Source organism: Scleropages formosus, chromosome 6 (assembly GCF_900964775.1).
Source record: "Scleropages formosus chromosome 6, fSclFor1.1, whole genome shotgun sequence".
Taxonomy (NCBI): domain Eukaryota; kingdom Metazoa; phylum Chordata; class Actinopteri; order Osteoglossiformes; family Osteoglossidae; genus Scleropages; species Scleropages formosus.
The window spans coordinates 25,908,198-25,931,645 of NC_041811.1; the positions used below are offsets into that span (position 1 = coordinate 25,908,198).

General features: G+C 39.3%; 1 protein-coding gene across 6 annotated transcripts in view; it reads right to left on the reverse strand.

The window, feature by feature from the left end:
- The window catches only part of sema4d (sema domain, immunoglobulin domain (Ig), transmembrane domain (TM) and short cytoplasmic domain, (semaphorin) 4D), a 46,914-nt gene extending 28,286 nt beyond the window's left edge, over positions 1-18,628 (reverse strand). For 5 of the 6 annotated variants that reach the window (XM_018754635.2, XM_018754649.2, XM_029253061.1 and 2 more), the window contains exons 1-2: positions 18,337-18,628; positions 3,137-3,231 (exon numbers count right to left, since the gene is read on the reverse strand). In XM_018754635.2, coding sequence (XP_018610151.2) covers positions 3,137-3,174 — 38 coding nt within the window. In that variant the 5' untranslated portion in view covers positions 3,175-3,231; positions 18,337-18,628. Of the gene's footprint in view, positions 1-3,136; positions 3,232-3,988; positions 4,015-18,336 lie in introns of those variants that run through there. The other variant, XM_018754627.2, reaches the window with a different exon arrangement.
- Positions 18,629-23,448: the final 4,820 nt, after the last annotated feature.

Sequence of the window (23,448 nt, forward strand, 5' to 3'; positions counted from 1 at the left end):
AAGAGGCAGCAATCTGTGTTTAGCTCCTCTGTCACAATTCCCATCCATAGACGTTGTGCTGCCGTGACAGGCCTGTCAGCGTGGTGCATGCTGGGGGAGGGGGATGGTGAATCCGACATAGCTTTGTCGGACACTTGACAACAAACGCTCCCCACGCCTGTCTGCTAAGGACTTTGAAGAGCTTCCTGTTTACAAGTCCTGAGACATCAAGAAAAGCACTAATTTAGACTGAAAAAAAAAAAAATCACAAATGTTTTTTAACATGTTCATTTGTAAGTGCTTTTTGCTCCCACTTTGCAGGTTGAACATTAAAATAGCTATTTGCCTTGTAAATTTGTGTACTTTCTGGCAGGGTCCGCTACATAAGCAACTCTGCTTACTTCTAGGGTAGTCATATAAGCCCTTCCGCCCTACTTCTTCCCTCTCCAAGGAATACAGAATAAACCTCTTTTCTAGAGGGGGAAAAAATAGGTGAAATTCTATCACATTTGCCACACGGAACTTTGCACGGAAAGAGGGCCGTCTCTGAAATGTGGAGCGAAAGGGATTACAACGGCTTGGACTGCAACAAAAGGAATCCCTGTCCTCCATGCACTCCCCCGTTTCTGAGATTAGAAGAGTCGCACCCCGGCAGTATAAACATTACTCACAAAAAGCTCCATTTTTGAACCGTAATACCAAATTAAACTCAGTTGCCTTCCTTTTTCACAATTTAGTTCTCAGAAAATGGTTGCTATGGTGCACTAGGCATTATTACACAAATGGTTGACAAACAATACATCACATGGACAAAGTTTAACGTGAAACTATGAACCTGATCAATCCAGTGTAACCGGATACGTCTCACCTACAAATTTAACAACTGCAGGTTATTCACTTTTAGTGAACACTGATGTTACACTGTATGTTTAAATGAAAGGAGGAAGTGCTTACCACACCAACTTGTCTGGACTACTCAACGCAAGACCTAGCAGAGTCCCGAGATTCGTAGAATAGGATTAAAAAAAATAAATAAATAAATAACGTGATTTAACTGAAATCTAAAAAAACAGTTGGGAGTAAAATCACAGTTTAAGTTTGGAGATGCCCCAAAACCACACCTCAAATCAGCAGAACAGCTTTCTTCCGAATAGAATTGACACAATGTGAACTTTTATGATTCTGATTGTGTAGAATAAATCTAAAGATGTTAGCCAATTAAGCAACAACAGGGAGGCCAAGTAATTCAATGCAGTTTGTTTACCATGTGTACCCATTTCAAGTACAATTCTTAAAGCAGAAATGATTTTTTTTTTCTTTAAACAAAGGAGATAACCAATAACCATTTAATTTAGTGTCTACCTTTAAAATAAGCTAGGATTCAAAACTCCCATTAAACAAAGAAAAATTTTCAACACTCACATTTCATGCAACAGAAGAATTCCTGCTTTATAGAAAAAAATAGCTTATTTTCAACACCAGCTACCAGACAAACATGCATTCTTAGAGTGCATCAAAATACTCCAACCAGAGTAAATACAAGCTGGTGAACTAGAGAAATGTTAGAAAGAGAATCTCTAGTAAAAATGAATAGCACAGCAGAGACAGCATGAATCTTAAGCAGCGCTGCATCGAGGGGTGGGGGTAGTGTGTGTTCAGCGATGGGTTGCCTTTTCCCAGTTTCTTCTCTTCCTTTTGGCAGAACGTTTATCATTCTTCCAGATGAACAATTGCGCTACAACACTGACCAGCACAAGACAGAACAATGCACAACTGAAGCAGGCCTCCATCACCCTCAGCTATGGTTGCTAGGATACCTTTGATCCCTCAGACAGCTTGTCAAAACACTTGCTTATTTAAAAAGTTTCTGTGGAGAAAAGTTTGTTCTCGTTTTATTGACCTTCAGTTTGAACAAAAGACAGCTGGGTGCATTAACTGCTATGATGAGTCTTAATTTACAAGCAATCTTCTGCCCTAAAGCAAAGCCAAATTCAGAAGGAAATATAAAATTAACTATTACACTTATTTAACAGATGTACTACAATTTTTAAAAAATTATCTTTAAATGGAGCTTAATTTACAAGATTAAATTCTGAAAGCATTAAAGACATTCTGAATGTGTTGAAAGCCTTCTATAAATACCACAAAATTTGTGGGTACACTTCTAAGCCTACACCCACTCAACACTGGTGCCACCCAGTTGAAAGTGTGAAGGCAGAATTTAGTGCCAACATACATAGAGTTCTCTATCCTTCATCATGGTGCCATTAGAGAAAGGGGTTAGTGTGTTCGGTTCAGAAGGAGAGAGAGAGAGAGAGAGAGAGAGAGAGAGAGAGAGAGAGAGAGAGAGAGAGAGAGAGAGAGAGAGAGAGAGAGAGAGAGAGAAAAACAGGTACAGCTCGGCGCTGCTGTCCGGATGGTGATGACAGGGCTCTCCATGGCCAGCCTCTGACAAACACATCACCAGGCTGGCAGCACACAGCAGAACCTCCTTCCCCCACTCTCGTGGGACACGGACACAAACAATTTCATTCCCATCGTTCCATGCATACAGATTGTCTACTTGTCAGGGCTTTAGAAAGTATTTCTGTATCTATATTGGATCAGATGTTCAGTTTAATAAGACCGTATCTAAAGAAAAGCACAGAAAGCACCAGGACCATTTCAAAAGCGGACAAGAGTAAAGCCGCCAGCAAAACACTAAATAATTTTATTTAGATAATGAAAGTTCTCCCCACTGAAATGAGCTTGCACTTGTCTGTTCTTCCCCCGTAGCCACCAGTTATTTGGGTTGCAGCCTTTTAGGTGGCCTATTTTTTGGTCATTGTTTGCTGTGAGAACGCTGGCTTCCAGAACTGGGCTAAGAGCAGTTGGCAAGGGCCTGCTCTTCTCAAACAAATGGCTCCACCTCCGGAACAAAAGGGAACGGGAGACGACAACAAACATACCAAGACAAATGAGGATGCAAATGAAGCCTCAAGGAAATGTACATAAGTCCTGCATGTCTCCATGTCTGTGACTTGTACAATGACGTTCATAAAAAGTCTATTACTGATCAAACAAACATGAAACAATTTGTGAAAATGAGCTGGGGGGAGGACAAATGTAAAATAAAACATAGCATTACTTAAATCCAAGTTATTTCAAACAAACTTACTTATCTGTCATATTTTCTGCAACCAAGAAGTGAGTCATGAAAGTCCTTGTTTTGGGTGAGACAGTGGAAGACGACCCAGGATGACTTGTTCTTATCTGCAAACAGAGAAGTACATCAGCTGTTGAATTCAGTACACAACTTTACTCGAATATTCAAATCAACATAACAGTAAAGCCTGCACCTTAGGCCAGCAACAAGAGCAAAGTGCAGAATGTCATAAAGCAAAACAAAATCAATAAACAAACCTCTTTGGCCATGCAGTCATACCGCAAGCTACACCCATTCGGATTCCAAGAATTTGACTTTACAAGAAGTTTTGTTTAACGCTACTTAACACTACTTTGGCTTACAAGGCATTTCTTTGCATTCACAAGTAATGAACTGGGATTTTTACAGACTTCCAGGCTGTGCAAGACCAGAGACACCACAGTCTTCCTAGCAGTTATTGTTTGGTTCGCGTTGAAGTGCTCAGCTTCAATTATTCTCATTTGCTAGCAAAGCATAAACTAAGGGAGCCTGACTGGCTTTCCTTTCAGTGCAAAAACCAGTAAGAGCTATCGAAAAAAGTGATATTTCAAGTGGAAATACTTCATTCAAATGTATATTGTGAGCTGAGCACATCAAAGTAACTAAATAGCTTGTAAAAAATCCTATTAGCTATGTAAGTAATACTCACTTTATTACATTTAAAGGAAGAATATCAATCTTTTCAATAAAAAAAAAAGAAAGTTCTTCATTTTTTTTTTTTTTTTTTTTTAAAAAGTGCCATGACATATCTTTAGCTCTATTAAACCAACCAGGAAAGCAATGCACCCTGGCAAGTGGGAGGAGTATGAAATTGGAAACTGATACCTTATGTGAAGAAGGCAGCTGTTCCAAAGTGGTCAATAACTGATCCTATGATGCTAACTACAAGCAAACCTAACATTTTCCATGAGTACTCACAAGGTTAGTTCCTCAGTATTTCATCTGCTCAGATATAAAAGATTACGTGTAGACAAAACAATAAAAAGGATATAAACTAATATACAATCACAGTATCACAAATGTTACACTGTCAATAAAAGATTTTAAAAAGTTTAAAACTACATTAACCAAAGGAAGCTACAGTATGCAGTATTTACCCTTAATATTTTGTAAGACATCAAAAATCAGAGTATTAGAGCTGAATTGGGAATGCCCTTCCACTGATCGCTTCCTGGAAAGGAAAGCGAGTTGGGGGAGCAACAACATATTCATGAAGGCCTCCAGACAGCCACTTGTCTCAGCCTCTGAGAGTCCTCAGGGGACTTCTGGTTTTCTGAAGCTTGTTTTACACCAGCCCTTTGTTCACAGAGCCAGATTATCTGCTTCTCTCCATCAACAAAGTCTGTCACTGTAAAAAAAAAAAAACAGACTGTTGAACTGCAGAAGAAAGCAACATAAAATGTTGCCATGTTTAGAGGTCAGTCACCGTTCTCGGGTTTGCTGCGTCGCGTGAAACGGCACAAAAATGCCGTTACTTCACTATAGACATATTTTCTGCATAAGACCTAAACTATTAACAACATACGTTGCATTTCACGAAAATGGATACAGCTATTAATAAATACTCTACATGGTGCATTTTCAGATACTGTATTTCAGGGTGAAATCAAAACTGACACCTGTAACAAAACTTGTAACTTTCCTGTTTTGGAAGATCCCAAAGCATTAAATTTCATTAACTTGGAAAACAGCTCTGTGTTCCACTGCACAACAATTATCGATTATCATACCTCATAATTAAACATTTAAGGAGGTTAAGCTGCATCCCATACAATTACTTCAGTTTTTTAATGATTTACATCCCTGTAGCATAAAATTTTGCACGGCAAGAATTCTAGCCCAATCCACCAATAACCAAATGAACTGTAACGTTAATAGAAATTAACACAATAATAAAGATGTTTTGTCTTTTAACCACAGCTGAGGATGTAATTCAAATATTTCATATTATACACACACAGACACACACACACACACACACACACACACACACACACACACTGTCTGAAACCGCTTGTCTCAAGCAGGGTCGCGGCAAACCGGAGCCTAACCTGGCAACACAGGGCGTAAGGCTGGAGGGGAGGGGACACACCCTGGAGAGGACGCCAGTCTGTCACAAGGCACCCCAAGCAGGACTCGAACCCCAGGCCCACCAGAGAGCAGGACCCAGCCAAACCCGCCACGCCACCGCATCCCCCATTTCATTTTATGCCGGGGAGCAAATATATATTTGTGTAAAAATGGTATGAAAGAACTAAAAGTTCAGAGGTAAATGACTGTAATCTGGTACATCAGAACCCTTAAAGATTAAATTTGTGGAGCCTCCGAAACTTTCTTCGGCAAATCCATTTTTTTTTTGCTAATTTCAGTCATACCATTTCATCCCAAAAGAACCCTGTGGAAAAATTCAAATAAAATGTCAACTTGTTAAATTTCTACAAGAATACCAACCTCTCTCCAAAAAATATCACCCGAGGGGTTCCGAGTTAAAAGAAATGACCCCCCTTCGAGCTCAGATCTGGTAAATGTCAACTCTAATTAAACACATGACATTGACAGTGGTGGGGGGGGGATGGGTGGAAGGGGGGGCATCCAGTTACTGAGGCTACAGTCACAAGAGTCCTGAACTCCTCCATTAAATCAATAACAGCAAAAAATGGGAGCTCCTGGCTTGCATTACAAAGGCAAACAGACTGAACCAGACAAACATCAGGCCTCATTCCAGCTTTGACCCCACTCTTATGCTCTATGAAAGGCATCATTTTTAACTTGTTTTTTTTTTTTACTCCTAATGTATACAAATATATCTTTTAAGCTTGCTGAACACTTCTACATATTAATCTCAACCTATATGTCTCACATCACAGATGATGTGAAAGAAGCTGAAGTTAAGATAGTTTGCAGTAATATACTGCACATGAACAACTATTATTTCACGCAACTGACATTTGCGTAGACAGAGTGGTGATCGAAGTACACTGATCATGTGTACACTGACATCAGCTGCAAAGGGTCAGGATTTTCTCCTAATCCTATTATATTGTATAATTGCCAAGAGTTGCAATACCAGACAGGAAGCTTTATTTCAAAGAAAAAAAATTGAGAAATCAGAAGAGGACTTGTAAAAATGTTACGAGGCTTTAAAAAAAAAAAAAAGTAGAGCAGAAGAGTGAATCAATGTGACAAACAGAGCTTCTGATTAGCGAGCCAAGGAGCTCAGTTTATTCAACTGGGCATCTTCCATGTGACATCATGGATAATCTGATCTTGGCCACATCTTCACAGATACCACCCCCCCCTCCCCCAAAAGCATCATGTTCAAATGCACAGTAAATGTGGCTGTTTCAGACCATTGACAGTATTTAGGTACAGCTCTGATGACAATGGGGAGGCAAAGGAACCTGTGGAAAAGTGCACCACTGTGACTGCGGGGAATTGACGGCTCCAAGGCAGTAACAGATAGCCTTTGAAGTGGAGTGATAAGCACTTGAAAAGAGACGTTAATAGGCTCTAATCTCATGGAAAGAAGGTTGGGTACTCAAAGGACGGGCGTTTCTCACACAGCCAAAGGACTCGCGTACAAGCAAAGACTGACGGCACCTCCTGTCGAAAATTAAAACAAAACCCGGAAAACCTCTTGAAATCGCAGAAGGCATTACTGAATTTCCACAGGCAGGTTGATCTGACTTGCACAAATAACGACTGAGCTGCCACGTTTCAACATCAAAACAATACAAAATAATCATTAAAACAAACCAATACCTTTTAAATAATTACATATATCAGAATATTAAAGTATTACATTCCCAATCGTTTTGTTTAAACCCTGTGGAGCCTTATGACTTCTCCCTCTACTAAATTCACGACAAAAATATCCGATTAAAATGCAACAGGATGTAAAAAAACAGGGGTTAAAACATGCATGCAGAGCAAAATATGAAAATGCTATCTGGTAATATTAATCTTTTCTGAAGCCTGTATGAAATTGAAACCAAAGAACAAGGAGGTGAAATATCTTCCTTTCTCATACACACAAACACACAAAAGATCACTGTGCCAGTTTTGCCAGTACAAGGCTCCCCACGAGCCAGCAGTAGTAAAGCCACCGTACATCACAGTAGACGACATCACCCTTACTAGTATACCTAAGGTTCCTGCTAGCCTTCTGGAGCCAAAACACAATGAACATAACACACTCTTACCAAAGACTGGAATTCGGAAACAATCCTCCACGTGTGAGCTCCAGTTTTTGAATTGGTTATTTGGGCATCAGGCCCTTTAAGAGGATGAGCGAGAGAAAGGGGAGGAAATAAAGAATCAAATCATCGCTGTCTCTCGCTAACCAGCCACCTCACACTGCCTCTGTGTAACCATCAATTATTAAAGCCAGTCCACCACGGAGCCAAGGAGGAGGGGACCCCTCCTCAAAAAGAAAAAAAAAAAAAAAAAAAAAAACCACGAACACGGATCACCCTAGAAATTGCTGTGCATGGTGATCAAGTCAACTGGGCTGTCTGGAGACAGCGGATAATCGGGTTGGTTGCTACCACTATCCATCTAGGTGGCCGGCCAGTGCACTTTGGAGAGCACAAGCAATGAAATATCGTCTTTGGAAAGCATCAATGCGCATAATTCCTAGGGAGAAGGGTGGGGGGCAGGGGCTATTGTTTTCAAAGAGCCTTTCCTCTCCTTGGTGGGTTGAATGGTGCTCGGTATCCCAGCTGCCCCTTTTCAAGGATGTAGTAAATTATACTGTGGCCCAAGGTGTGAAACTATGAGCCAACTTTTTTTTTGTAGGGAACATTTTTCTGCCCCTATGCAGAACACAGGGTTAAATCACTTCATGAAATACAATGCAGATTTCAGAGGTACTGTAAGTTACTACCATTTTCCAATGCAGCTAGTGTCATGACAGTATAAATGGAAACAATAAGATGCATACAGCTTTTTATTCTGAACTCACTATTTTTCATATACTTAACTATTTTGAGAGTCTACAATGGATGATTTCCTGAATTAACCTGGCACACTTAACTTGGAAACACAGCTGGGACCAAAAGGCCGTTCACAACTCGGAATTGTTTGCAAGTCGATTAATTGACAGGTTAGGTTCTCTTCAAAAATTAAAATAAAGCTATAATTGAAAAATTGCAGTTAGAATTTATTTTAATCAATTTATTTTAGAATTTATTTTTACATTGCACATGCTATATCTCACAGTTCCTCTACCCTGGAAACTTTAGGCTTGAGGCAGTATACAACAATGAACCGGACACTAATTTAGGATAGTTTACTAATATAAAGCACCATTAAAGCCTACTCTATAATGACTAACAATAAAAAAAAAAAAAAAAAAATTAGAATGTTAATCTCCTACTCACCATAATTTGCTTAATGCCTGCAAGACAGAGCTGTGGTTTTCCTGCACTTAAAAACTGCATTAGTAATATTTAAATTTAAAAAAAAAAAAAAAAAAAAAAACCAACAATAAAGATGCAAGTCAGCACTTGCAGTAATGAAAACAAGCCAAAAGTTTCTACAGTACTTATGTCTCATTGCTTGAAGCCTTTTGTGGAAACAATTTACAGCAAAGCATGAGAAATTTCTTTGCTCCTTATGTGAGACACATAATCACTACATAGGAACCAATAATGCCTTGACTTTAGCACTAACTCAAGATCCAAGGTCCATAAATGCCAAATATTTCCTTTTCCAGCAAAATATATAAATACATATAATTTCAGGAGTCTGTAAAATTCAATACCTAAAACACACACACACACACACACACACACACACACACACACACACACACACATTTTCAGAACCGCTTGTCCCAGACGGGGTCACGGGGAACCGGAGCCTATCCGGCAACACAGGGCGTAAGGCCGGAGGGGAAGGGGACACACCCAGGACGGGACGCCAGTCCGTCACAAGGCACCCCAAGCAGGACTCGAACCCCAGACCCACCGGAGAGCAGGACTGTGGTCCAACCCACTGCGCCACCGCACCCCCTGCATACCTAAAACACAAAGGTTCAAAATATCAGATGGCTATACTCCTTTACTGAATTCATGCCTTTTCATCATACCCATTTTTAATCTATAATAAACTGAATTCCTAACATATCAAGATGCCCCTAATTTGTTATGAAGCAGCATTCTACATACTGTAAATGTACCAAAGTGATCAAACATTTGCAGCTTATTATTATGGCCTTAGCACCACCCTAGCTAACTCATTTTACAAAGAACATCTTTCCCATAAATGATGGAAAAAAACTGTACAAGATAACACCACCGGTCTCTGCTAATATAAAAGTACTTAATGGTAGCAGATTTCAGGATGTCTGCATCATTAAGTGCCCTGAATTTTGGCATCAACATTGCACAATGCACTGAGACTCAATTCAGTTCCCATAATGTGAATAAGCTTCCTTGTGTCCCTGCCAAGCATAGGCAGTTCTACATTCTCTGGGAAGTCAAATCTTAGGGACATCTAACCCAGGTTTCAGGGTGTTATTTCAGATGTTGTGTAACCACCATTCTGATTATGCACATACCACTTCCAATACCTGGGCTGGGAGGCCTAAGGTTATACTTTTAGAAAAAATATTTTATCCAGGCATTTGACTATTACATTAGCAGCACAACACAAAAAAACTGCTAAATACATTGACTTATCCATCCATCCATTATTAATAACCACTTGTCTAATGTAGGGCTACAGTGGTCAGAAGCCTACTGTAGAAGCAAAGCTTGTGAGGCAGGGTGCACCTCAGCCATCATAAGGCAATCAATGATTTATTTAAAAAGTTGTCTCAACACAAAACAACCACTTGTGTATGCAGTCTGCATATGTACATAATTAATTTTTTTTAAATGATAAAGTGAGAATCAACCGTGACTTTGTACTACCAAAGGCCACAAATGTTATTTCCATTTGAGGAAAAAAAGACCAATATTTGATTATTAGACCTTGTACAGTATGAATATAACAGTGGCAAGAAAAAACAAGGCACTAAAAAGTACTACTCTTCAACTAGAGAGCCAATAATCATCAGAGAAATATTTGTTTACTTAATGGTACGTACAGAATAACATATGATTTATTTCAATTATTTACAATACAAAACACTTGGAAGGAGTTTTTACCCCAACAGCTCATGTGATGTTGAACTGTTTAGACAGTTTTAAGATTTTTAACTTTCCAAGCACAAAAAATAGAAAGTAAAACACATCGCTATAAATGTCACAAGCTTAACTTGAATGATGTTAGATAAAAACCACATGCTCTCAATAATTCTAGCTCATAGGGAGTAAGAGAAAAATTCTGAACGTAAAGGCCCTTTTAAAACCAAACTTCATTTCTAAATTCAGACCTTCTAGCGAAGCAGTAAATTAATTATCAATGGAATGCACATACATATGTATACGCATATATAAAGAACTTCACCATTATCATGGATTTCACGCAATAAATATTATGTGAATCTTGTGCTTCCAATGAAGTCACTTAGTGTCAACCCCAGGGGGGAAATGAAATAATCCAAAGAATTCTACATCAATTTAAATATACAAACTACATAAAGAAAAGCTATCACCCATGTTCTCAAAATTTTAAGAAATTATTATAAGATAGGGATGTAGAAATGGAACACAGTGTTGTTTCACTGAAGTATTACCAAATAAATTAGTGTCACGACAGCACTGGGCGGCACAGTGAGTAGCGCTGCTGTCTTATAGCGCCTGGGTGGTGCGAGAGGACATGGGTTTGACCCCCACTCAATCTGTGCGGAGTTTGCATATTCTCCCTGTACCTGTGTAGGTTTCCTCCCACAGTCCAAAGACATGCTGTTCAGGTTCACCCATAGTGTGTGAGTGATAGAGAAAGAGTGTGTTCCACTGATGTATGGATGATTGACCCAGTGTAAGTAGTGTATCTAGCAGTGTAAGTCACCACGGTGAATAAGGTGTGTGGGCTCATAACACTACAAAGAGTGCAGTGAAAGTCCCCTTGGAGAAAACATCTGCTAAATAAATGTAAACTGACTCAAGAAAGTCTATCCATGCAACATCTGAGGTCTCAGGAACAAAAATGCCTCAAGTATTTGTACTCACACACAAAAAACTTTTAATATGAGACCTTCAGGTCCACCCCAACTAATATATTGATATATCTTAGGCCTGAGAAGTGGCACAATCTTTTATCACGATGGCAGTTATTTACCAAGGCCAATGTGCAGAAGACTTCCTGCATCAAAGATACAAAGAAAGATGAACACGACAAAGGGCATTAAATGCATAAAATTGTAAAAATAGGAACTTTTAAAGGAAAATGACATTTTCGAAGGCGTGGAATGCGTTTGAGCCAAAAAATGCCTTAAAATTTTGGTTGAATACCCTGTGAAACCAATTGTGAGGGCCAAGAGTTCCTCTTAGAAGACATCCATGTACTCACAGTAAAAGTAACTTTGCCTTTGTGATAACTGGTAGTGTCGTACAACTTGAAAAAGAAACACATCCAACCATTTTAACCATCCACCGACAGGATAAACAAAGTCTGAAACAAATTCAGACAATGGACCTATCTCAAAGGAACAACAGGACCTACCATGAGGTATGTAAATGAGGTATACATATGTATATGGTGCGTATATGCTGTAATGCACCCATTGTATTTTTCACTGAAATGTATGTGACTTTGGAGAAAAGCATTTGCTAAATGAATAAATGTAAATATACTGTATACTGTATCAGGTAGCTGGAACAAAATGATGTTGCCCTACCAAACTAGCATCTTGGGATCTGAATGGCTACGAGATATTTTACAGTCAGACAGGAGTTAAAAAACAGTAAACACATGTGCATAAAGACTGAGAAAACTCAAGAGTGAGTTATCCAGCACTAACCTAGACACACGTCAACTGCAATATCAATCACTGTTTAAATGTATGTATTATCAGAGGCTTATCAAAACCTTATCAGTTGTAATTTAACTGCATAGGCAAGCTAATGTAATCATTTTAATTTACTGACCATCAGGAACCAGATTAGATGGCCCATAAGTATAGCCTTCATAACAAATCACACAAAATCCCATTGAACAACATACTTTTCAAAATTTTAAAGGAGTGCTTACTGTATAGGAATGACAAAATAAAACACATTACCTAATTCTTCAGCAAAACAAAGTGCTATCTAACCTCTGAATGAATCAGTCCCTAAAATGCTTAACTGTTCACCTTTTAATTGTACTTAAGTACAGTTGCTGCTACAAAAGACTAACTGCAATATCAGACAATTTATCAGAGGATAAGAAAAATGTTCCTTGAATAAAAACAAATTTAGCACAATTAAAACTACAGTTCTCACCAAAAAAAATCTAGTTTAACCATTTTGAACAGACTTCCATTAACAGCTCTAGCATGAATAATACTACAATTAGTTCCAGCTGAGCTTCTAACAAAACCTGGCACACACAGGGCTCTGCGAGGACCAGGGTTTGGCTGGGCTACATACTTTATTGTTGATGAGCTACAAGTATGACCATTAACATAACCGCTCAGATGTGGTGCTAACAAAGAAAATGTGTCCGTGTCCAGAGCGGAGGCAACCACTGTGGTCCAGGACCCCCACAGGATTCATTTTCTCCTTTACTGTCTGTCTACAACACCTTTTTGACTCTGTTCCACTGTCCAATAGGGTACAATGAATACAAATATTTACATGCAGATCAGTTCCCAGCAATTCACTTTATGCAAGTAATCTTTCCTTGAGTCATTGTTTTTGTAATCATGTGAATATGTCTTGCAAAAAACACTATACTAAAGAATAAACTGAATCAAAGATTGAGGATATTTGTGCTTAAAGCACCCCAGACTTGTATTTTTTCCCATTCCAAATCACTGTTGGTCTTCCACTGATACTATTCAATAATGTGCGTAACTAAACCAAGTGTGCATGTTAGGCTAAAATGATTAGCAAATTTGTGTCTTTTCAATCCAGACCAGTCCATGTAAAACAACTCTTAAAAGCATTATCAAAATAAAATACCAAATATGTAGACAACATGGTCAGTGTATGCAAAGCTAAAGGGCCTACAACATATTGAACTGGATAAAAAAAATATTAGGTATAGTGAACTGCAATTAAAGTAGGCACTCTTACTGGGGAAAAAAATTTACATTATTCAACTTGTTTCTCCATATTTCAAAGACAAGTTCCATAGCTCTGAATAATATACAATGGCGATGCTATACCCTAAAACACAAATAACTTGGGGACATCATAATATGCCCTATTGAATATTTACAGAAATTCTTTTGTTAATAAACCAGTGAAATTCATAGAACGGTGTCATCAATACACCCTGCATTTGTAATAATTTCTGAATACTGAAATGCATTAATAACTATATATACTTCTTGATACTGTATATGATTGCATAACAATTTTCAGCAAGTTTTTAGTATCAAAGAGGTATTGGTCATATTTGACATTAACATTTGAATATTCTTTTAGATGAGCTATGGAGAAGTTAAAATTCATAAGTTACATCTTTTTAAGAACTGTATTAGTCACGATAGAGGGGGTGCGGTGGCGCAGTGGGTTGGACCACAGTCCTGCTCTTCGGTGGGTCTGGGGTTCAAGTCCCGCTTGGGGTGCCTTGCGACGGACTGGCGTCCCGTCCTGGGTGTGTCCCCTCCCCCTCCAGCCTTACGCTCTGAGTTGCCGGGTTAGGCTCCGGTTCCCCGTGACCCCGTATGGGACAAGCGGTTCTGAAAATGTGTGTGTGTGTGTGTATTAGTCACTTGAGGTGAATGAAATTTGGAACCTACCATGGGTCTATCTTTTAAACTGTACTTATACTGTATTCATAAAACAAAAGAAATGCCCTAGTCACATCAACGTACTACTGCTATTTTACCTGGATGTTCAGCAGGCTCTAAACCACCACAATTTAGTTCTTCAAGGCAATTGTGGAGGGAAGAGATCCTTTAAATTAATTTTAATTGCTGAATTTTATCTGGGCTGCTGCAAAATCACAAATTACAAAGGCTTAATTCCTGCTGCTCCTTTGAAAATGGTACACAATTACAGACCACGAAGCAAGTTCTAGGAGTTCATTACATTTAATTGCTGGGGACAGATCCCCCCTTTCTCTTACTGACCAAGCTTGAAATCTTGCACTGTATTCTGGTGAAGGTACATTATCTCAAGCCCCCCCTCGGAGCTCTCTGCAGCCCTTTTGCAAGACTGAAAGCTCTTGGCAGGTGTAAACAAGGCTTCACTGTATTTGCTCTGTGGGAAAAAAAAAAAGTGGTCTGATATCCAAGCCCTCCAAACTAGGGTTTCCCAATCCTCATACTGCATTGGGCCTCATTGTATGCTGTACAGTTGTTCAGTCCTTTTGCCTTTCTCCCTTTATTTGTCTAAGATCATTCTTTGAATTTTGTCTTTGGGACAATAATAATCCTTACTAATCATTACATGAATACGTAAATGTAAATGAATAACTTCTACACAGCACTGAGGAAGAACAATTTAAATTTTACAGGGCAAAAACTTATACCAGTACAAAACTATCTTTTACATGATACAGGGCATTATCAATTAATACATGCAATATCTACAACTAAACCTTATCAGCCAGTTGCAAGAACTGCGTTAATGTGAAACAAAGCCGACAAGATGGATACCTTCACCTGGACACATAAAAAAGAAAACTAAAAAAAAAAAAAAAAAAACAGGTCCAGGTACCATAAAGAGGTAATATTATACACTTAAAGACAGTATTCAACTTTAGATAAATACCTTGTACTATTAAGTACAACTAACAGCAAAATAGCTTGCTGTAGATAAAGCTGAACAAAGCAACTGACTCAATAAAAGCAGTTCCACGGCTCACCTCTTAAACAACCAGACAAAAAAACGGAACTGCGGGACTCTGGGTCTTCTTAATTTCTGAACAAATGTTACACAACCCAAATCCAAGACCACCCAAAAACATAGCTTAAGGAAGAGAAAACTAAAAGTCTCATTTACATTTATGCATTTAGCTGACACTTTCTCCAAAGCAACTAACAATGTTAAAGTACTTATAATTATTTACCCATTTATACAGCTGAGTACCTTTACCGGAGCAATTTATGGTAAGTACCTTACTCAAGGGTACTACAGCTGGAAGTAAGACCTGCGACCTTTTTCTGGGTCCAAAGGCAGCAGGTCTAACCACTAGAATTAAGCACTAATTCAATGTGATCTGCAGTGGGACAGATAACTAACACTACAGGAGTGTATATTCTCTAACAGTTTGTCCACCGTTCACCATTCAGTTTAACCCTTAAATGTACAATATGGCCTGTAACGGCATTCACGTATATCTTGATAGACTCTTAATCTACATATACTATCAACACATACAGTAGTAATTGCACATTACACATTTATCACAGTTTAGAAACAGCACAAGTCTATATAAAACTCCACTTTTCACTTTCATTCAGTTAGTCGGATAAAAAATAATGCTGTACTGGGCAGGTAGCAGTTGTTCACACATCTCCTAAATTATCATTTCTTAACTTGAATTTCTCATCCACAGAAGTGGCTTGAGGGGCAAACAAGTGTTACCTCTTACAACATCAAAGGAACTTGTCTGTTACTTAACTCACCACATAAATTGCAGAGCAGAGGAACTCTAAGCCAATAATCAAAGTACAATTATCCCAAGGGATCATCATAACTGTACACAATGTGCCCTTGTCTCTGATAAACTTTCTCACCAAACTCAGCGGTCGTTTGAACGAAAAGGATTCATCGTGGAAAAAAAGTATTCTTTTATGACTATTCTGACAAATGTAAGCAAATATGAATAAAACTCGGTTACGATGATTATTTTGGCGACTGCTGCCTCCAGTGAAACTAGCGAGGAGGATTATATCTAATTTGACAAGCATATTAATTACTTATTGGAGGCCTCAGGGGAAATACAGTGTTAGAGCATGAATCCATGCTGTAATTGTGTCAAAGGCTGAATGACCTGACTAATTACTACAGGATTACAAACAGGTTCTTGGTGCAGGGTAGCAGGTACCCTGGTGGTTAAGAAACTTTACTTGTAATCAAACCACTGCAGGATCAACTCCCAGACTAGAAGATTATTGACTATTAACCTTCACATAAATTACAACTTTGGCCAAGGCAACTTGCAACATTACATTAGGTAGCATGCAGTGGTTTACCCATTTATACAGCAAGGTACCACTGTAGCCATTCAAGATAAGGGCCTTGGTTAAGCAGACTACAGCAAAAGGTGGGATCCAAATCTGGGACTTTTGGACAAAGTTTAGACAACTTTTGGACAACAACCCAAGCGGTTGATAAAGACTTGATCAACCGCTACACCCCAGTCAGACCCCTTCGCTCGTCTACTTCTGCTCGTTTAGTGGTCCCACGCACGAAAAGTAAAGCACGAAGGTTCTCGGTTCTGGCTCCGTTGTGGTGGAATGACCTCCCCCTCTCACTCAGAACTGCTGAAACTCCTGTCTACATTCAAGAAGGGTCTGAAAGCTCACCTTTTCCGGACTCACTTCGCCCAAGATCTCTCCAGCTCATGTACGGTGTAAATGTTCATGCACCGTAACTTTGATTATCCCCAGATAAGCCGCTACTCCTGTATTGTATGTAAATGTTTGTGTACCTTATAAAAAAAAAAAAAAGAAAACAAAGGAAGGTGATCAGAATTCATCTATCGTGTGTTTTGTGTACCTACTCATGCGACGAATATATATAAGTGCATCAAGCGGAAAGCAACAAACTAGGCTTACTTAAGATCACATGTCTGCAGCCATGTCTCTTTCTCTTAATGTAGTGCACTAATTGTACAGCTCAGCAAAAATACATCGCTTTGGAGAAAAGCATCTGCTAAATGAATAAATGTAAACCCAAAACACTGCACCACTTGCAATCCTGACCTTAAATTGACATTTAGGAATAAAAAAAAAAAAAAAAAAAAAAAAAAAATTTCATTTAAAATCTTCAAAGTTGTGAGGAATTTCTGTGCAATGAAATGCACTGCACTTCCCCTTCCTATGAAAGAAACATTTCCGACAAACTGTTCGGCAATCCATGGGGATAATTATAAGAACAACAAAAAAAGTGCTGGTAGGAAAACAAGAGAATTATAGCAAACCTGAAATACTGTCACCTGAACACTTGCAATTTCTTTATCACAAACATTATCGGATGATTTAACTTCCATACGATATCTAGATTTCCATTTGAGCAGATACTTTTCTCCAAAGCAACTTGCAGTCTTCAGTGTTGCCCTATTCATCCAATGATACAGTTACAATGAGTCACTCATATGCTAGTTAAAACAAGAACAATAATAGTGGTTAAGAAACAGAAATGGTGCAACGGGGAGTGGGGGAGGGTAAGAACTCACAAAACAATCCTACACGCTGCGAAACTACGTTTCGCTCCACATCATTAATTATTTAAATTAAATTGACCTATAAACAGGAGAAGGGGGCGCGGGGAGAGTCTGCTTCACTGTCGAAGCTAATACAGGTGAGCGCGGGTGCGCGCGCGCCTCCCCCCCAATGCGCGAGCACGGAGGAGCGTGCGTTTGCACGCACAGCGGCACGAGACGCCCTTTAGTTTGTAACGCCGTTAAGATTTCTTTAAATATCGCAAGACAAGCGGCAGAAACGTGAGGTGGATATGCCGAGCTGCCTCAAAGCTTAGAAAGCTGTAAAGGTGTTCGTGCATTATGCCAGGCAGGGGAGGGGGAACATTTAAGTTTACACAAATCAGTGTAATTTTCTCTTATAACACCAGTCCGCAGAGAAAGTTGTGTTGCCGCCGCACCGCGCTTACAAAATGCCATTCCGCATTCGCCTTTTCTGAAAACACAATGAAATACTAGCGCATCGTTTGTAAAGACTAACAATACGTAGTTCTTTTCGTCTCGTTAGAACTCAAGCGGGGTCTCGGCTCAGCTGCCTGCCTTGCGAACTTTGAACAAGTGCGCGTCCGCGCGCCAGCTCCGCAATTGTTCTCCACTTATTCGGTATCTTCAACTACTACGGAACAGCTAACTAGTATCGTTGCAGCGCATGTGTCTCCGGTGGAACACACGCTTGCGAATCCAACACAATTAAATTTTACCTGAAAACAAAACGCGTCGCGCTCCGCTCTCTTCTATAAGGAACCGAAGCGGCTGGATCTACTTCAGCGTGAGAAGCTCGGCTCTCCCAGCATGGCGGCTGCGGTCTCGCTCTCATTCACAGAGCCCCTGTGGGCCGTGTGATATCGCCCCGGGGAGGCGAGCGAGGAGGAGGAGGAGGAGGGCTGCTGCTGTTGCCCACTGAGGCCATTTCCATTCACTCATTACTGAACGTCACGCAACTCCTTTAATTGAAAACGGGCGCATTTACACACAAACCGCTCCGCGTTCTTAAATTACTGTTCATCGCGTCTGCATATGAGCCTCTCATCATAAAAGTGTGAAATGGTAGTTTTCGCGAGCGAGCCGTTTACCAAGCAGAGCTCTTCTTCACTCAGACGAGACGCTTCTAATGTGTACAATTAATGGAAAACCCGGACTTACATTTGAATGCAAGATATTTCGTAAACTTTATATATGAACTGTTTTGCTCTTATTCCTGTCAAAATCAAACTCGAATTCGTCACGTAATTCCAGATGTCCAATGGCGTCGTATTTGCAAGCGTCCTGCATATTAACAGTCCCCTACTCAGTAGCTACTGCAAATAAAAAACAGAATATGGTGACTTTTCGCATATGATATTGATAACAAATTGGTATGAAGTAATGTGATATGATATGATACAATTTAAGTGGCGCCGGAAAGACAGTCCTGAAGAGTTCTTCAGGAGTTCTCGCCTCAGACAGTCGGTGTCTCTGCGAATTTATTTATATTCATGAGCGAAAATGGTGTCTCGTTATAATACGTTACGTTTTTGAAAGTTAGCCATTGAAGATGTATTTATGTTTGAATAAACTGTTGTAAAATTGGATCTTCTACCAACTGTTGATAATTATAATTGGGCATTATGCGGTGTGCTTGTGTGGAGAAGAGCAAAAAAAAAAAAAAAAAAAAAAGCTTGTTCTAGGGGAAAGGTTATGTAATTTCTTTTTATAACGGGAATATGAATCAAAACGCTTCAGAAGAGATAAAAGAGCCCTTGTGTCACACAGTGGGGAAACAAGAGATTCCCTCATGTGGCTGCTGAACACAATGGTGTCTTTGAACGGCAATAACTACAGCTACTCCATTGGTTATGGGTGCTTAAGGAGGATACTTAAAAGATCAGTCATAAAATAAAGTTGGAGACATTTAAAGTTTTATTTTACACGGTTTAAATAAGACAAAAGATTTAGGGAAGAATAAGTTGAGTTTTGCTGGGAGTGCTGTCTTTTGGACTGCATGTAGCACCATTATCTTCTGCGTTCATATTTGAGTATTTGTCTAAAGCTGTGTGTTGGCAGGAATGATGTCTCTCCAAGACATTCAAGTAGAGATGCAACTCCCCCCCCATCAGTACAATTCACCATGTCTTATGCCAAAACATGCAGAATTTCAATGAGAAAGCTAAACACATGAAACCATTTTCCTTCCCATATTTAATACTGAATCGAGTGTTTATCAAGTTAACATCAGAATTTTTGGTTCCTTGCTTCTTCTTGGTACTTTGTTCTTGGAAACATTCTTGGCACTTAAACGTTGACTTTGCTCATATTCATATAGCATATTGTGGCAGTTTGGTGCCCACAGGTGACAGGACTATGCAGGCTTGCGGTATGTACCAACCAAGCACATGGCTGTTAGCAATGAAATCAAAACAGTGATTTACTGTATATATTTTGCATGAAAAGATCTGTAAAACACATCCCAATTCTGTCTATTGCAGAACTTTTATTACAATTTATCAAATATGTCAATACAATTAATCCTTAGAAAGTTCGTTCTGTGGGTTTTGAGAGTAAGTCAGAAAGTATCCATTAAAATATAGATTACTGCAGACACTTTTTAACTTACCCTCATACATTGGTTTAGCAAATGCAAACATTTTGTTTTGCAAACTTCACTAATCCCACATGACATTGCCTTTGTACATAACTTCAAAGTTGTGAAAATGTGGACAATGTCCTGTTTGCTTATAAGCATAGGCATAACAAAGCAGGTGGTGGTCTTCCAATTATTGATGTATAATTCCTCTAGTGAGTACTATTGTTAATATTTTTGTCTCCCCAACTTCAGACAAGTTGTTGCACCCCATGCTTGCGTGTAAACAGAAGAAAAAAATGTACGCTTTCTAATTTTAGATAAGTTGCCTGTACAAGCATACAATAGAAAGATACTGTCTGAAGTGCCAGATTTCACCATCCATGGAATAGCTATGTAAGGAGGAATAAATTACTGCTATGTACAGAACAAGATTGTATGCTCAAGGGTTTTAGAGACCCATCATACCACAAGAGTATAGACTGAGGCTGTGTGAAGTATACCCTACCATATTCTTGATGAAGACCATTTGGGGTGGCCAATAAAGACACTGAAAACAAAAGAAAAAAACTGCATTTTGCATAGCAGTGAAAAACCTGTCAAATTCAGCTCTCTAATGCAGACTGAAATGAACAAGCACGGTATTACCAGAAAAAGCAGAAAACCTGCACTGATTAACATCCGTTTGAAATAAAAATGTTCAGTCCAACATCAGTACTACGGCTGGCAACAACTTTATATTTACATTACATTTATTCATTTAGCAGACACTTTTCTCCAAAGTGACGTACATCTCGGCGAAAATACAATTTGTGCATTACATTAGTAGAAAGAGATACTTGCAGATGTGTGATTCTTAAGGAAACCTAGTTTGTTTCTACTATATGCGCTGATGTTCATCGCATGAGTAGGTGCATAAAACTCAGACAATTCCACAGACGATTCATTCAGACTTTAACTGTTATTTTGCTATTTTGATTTAATGAAGAAGTTATGTTCAGGTAGTAAGACTTGACAGCGATATTTGAAGTGCAAAGTGTTACTTTTATTTAGCTGATGTTTTTTTTCCAAAGTCACTTATGATGATTGCAATTTTACTGAAGCATATTAAGAGTACCTTCCTCAAGGAAACTACAGGTGGAGGTGGGATTTGAACATACAACCTTTGGGTCAAAGGCAGTCAGACATTATAGAATGCAATACACACACACACATCGTCAGAGCCGCTTGTCCCATAGGGGGTCACGGGGAACCGGAGCCTGCCCGGTAACACAGGGCGTAAGGCCAGAGGGGGAGGGGACACACCCAGGACGGGACGCCAGTCCGTCGCAAGGCACCCCAAGCGGGACTCAAACCGCAGACCCACTGAAGAGCAGGACCCGGTCCAACCCACTGCACCACCGCACCCCCCTAGAATGCAATATTTTTTATTAATTACACAGATTAGGAAGGTAGGCCTCAACCCAAATCAGTACCTTAATAACTGAGATTTTAAAACAGTGTGTGACAGCTAAAAGAGTCCAAAATAACCAAAAAATGGACACCTTAAGTGCATTGCTTACAAAAATTCCAAAAATAATGAAAAGGGTGAAGAAAACGGTGTATAAAAATGATGATAGCTTCCAAGAAACAAAGGAAAAAGTACATTGGAAAAGACCACAAGACAAGGTTTGCTAACAGGACTAATACAGAAACTACATTTACATGACACTTTTCGCCAGAGTGACTTGTTAAGCTATTTACAATTATTTTCCCATTTATACAGCTGGGCAATTTTACTGGAGTAATTTAAAGTAAGTATGTTGCTCAATGGTATTATAACTGGAGGTGGGATTTGAACCTGCAATTTTTGAGTTCAAAGGAGCAGCTCCAGCCACTACATTACCAGCTTTCCCTCAAAGTAAAGAGGATAGCCTTAAAAAACCTCAAATCAATAAACTCTAAAACAAGTAAAAAAAATTAAATCATCGATATGAACCACAGAAATTAAAGTACAGCAAGGTGATCTAAAAAGCTGTGAAGTGTTGACTTTGGAAAGGTGGCATTTATGGTAGCATTCTGGAAACCAGTAAGGCCATGCGTGCAAAAATATATGACCTGAATTAGTGCCAAAGTGATATGATCTGATGAGTCCTTTTTTGCCCCTGTTTTTTTTTTTTCTCCATCTGGAGGATTTTAGGTTTGGAGAATGCCAACAGATGCTTTTAACCCACATTGATTGTTGCCAGCTGTTGGAGGATTTGTAATGGAATGGGCAGCGATCTCATGGGAGTAATCGGATCTGATGATTGCTCTGCATACTAGTATAACAGCTAAGGCATATTAATTCATTTGAGGCGACGAGGTGCACCCTGCGGTACTCACTGTAACTCTTTGTGGTGTTCCATTATTGCAAGATACGGATACCTTTGTATATACTTCAAAATGGATTAAAGAGTCATTTCAGCAGATGCAAAGATGAAGTTGTATGCCTTCCATGGCATCCAGTCATTAAAATCTTGCTGAACCATCGGGAGAGTAGATTTTCACTTCTCTAAAAGAACTAAAGGCTTTATATCTCAAAAATAGATTGGGTATCCCAATGCAAACTGCAAGGGACTTGTGCAATAGCATTCCAAGAAAGACCAAAGCTGTTCTGAAGAGAAAAGGTGGCTCTGGTTTAAATTAGTTACCTGATATTCAATATTGTTTGGTATTTACATTATTTTATTTGCTCATTGCAGGGGGCGCGGTGGTGCAGTGGGTTGGCCCACGTCCTGCTCTCCGGTGGGTCTGGGGTTTGAGTCCTGCTTGGGGTGCCTTGCGATGGACTGGTGTCCCGTCCTGGGTGTGTCCCCTCCCCCTCCAGCCTTACACCCTTTGTTACCGGGTTAGGCTCTGGCTCCCCGTGACCCTGTATGGGATAAGTGGTTTCAGATAATGTGTGTGTGTATTTGCTTATTGCTGCATTCTGATTCCTTTTTAAAGGCCGATTCTTGTAAAGGCCTTTAAATACATGGACAGTTGCTTTATAATCCATTCCTGTCACTGTTCAGTCTCTGAATAATAATGGTAAATGAGAAAATGTTAGCATTCACTTGTTTATAAATCAACGAATACAAGACATTCCTTTTTTTACTGTTTTTCCCATACAGCCTGACCAGCATTAGACACAGTTATTATAAATAGTTTGTTCCTAGGGATTATGCCACAGTCATCCTTGGTATCTCAGATATGAACACAGAACCGCAGCTGATGTCTGCATTGCCTGTAG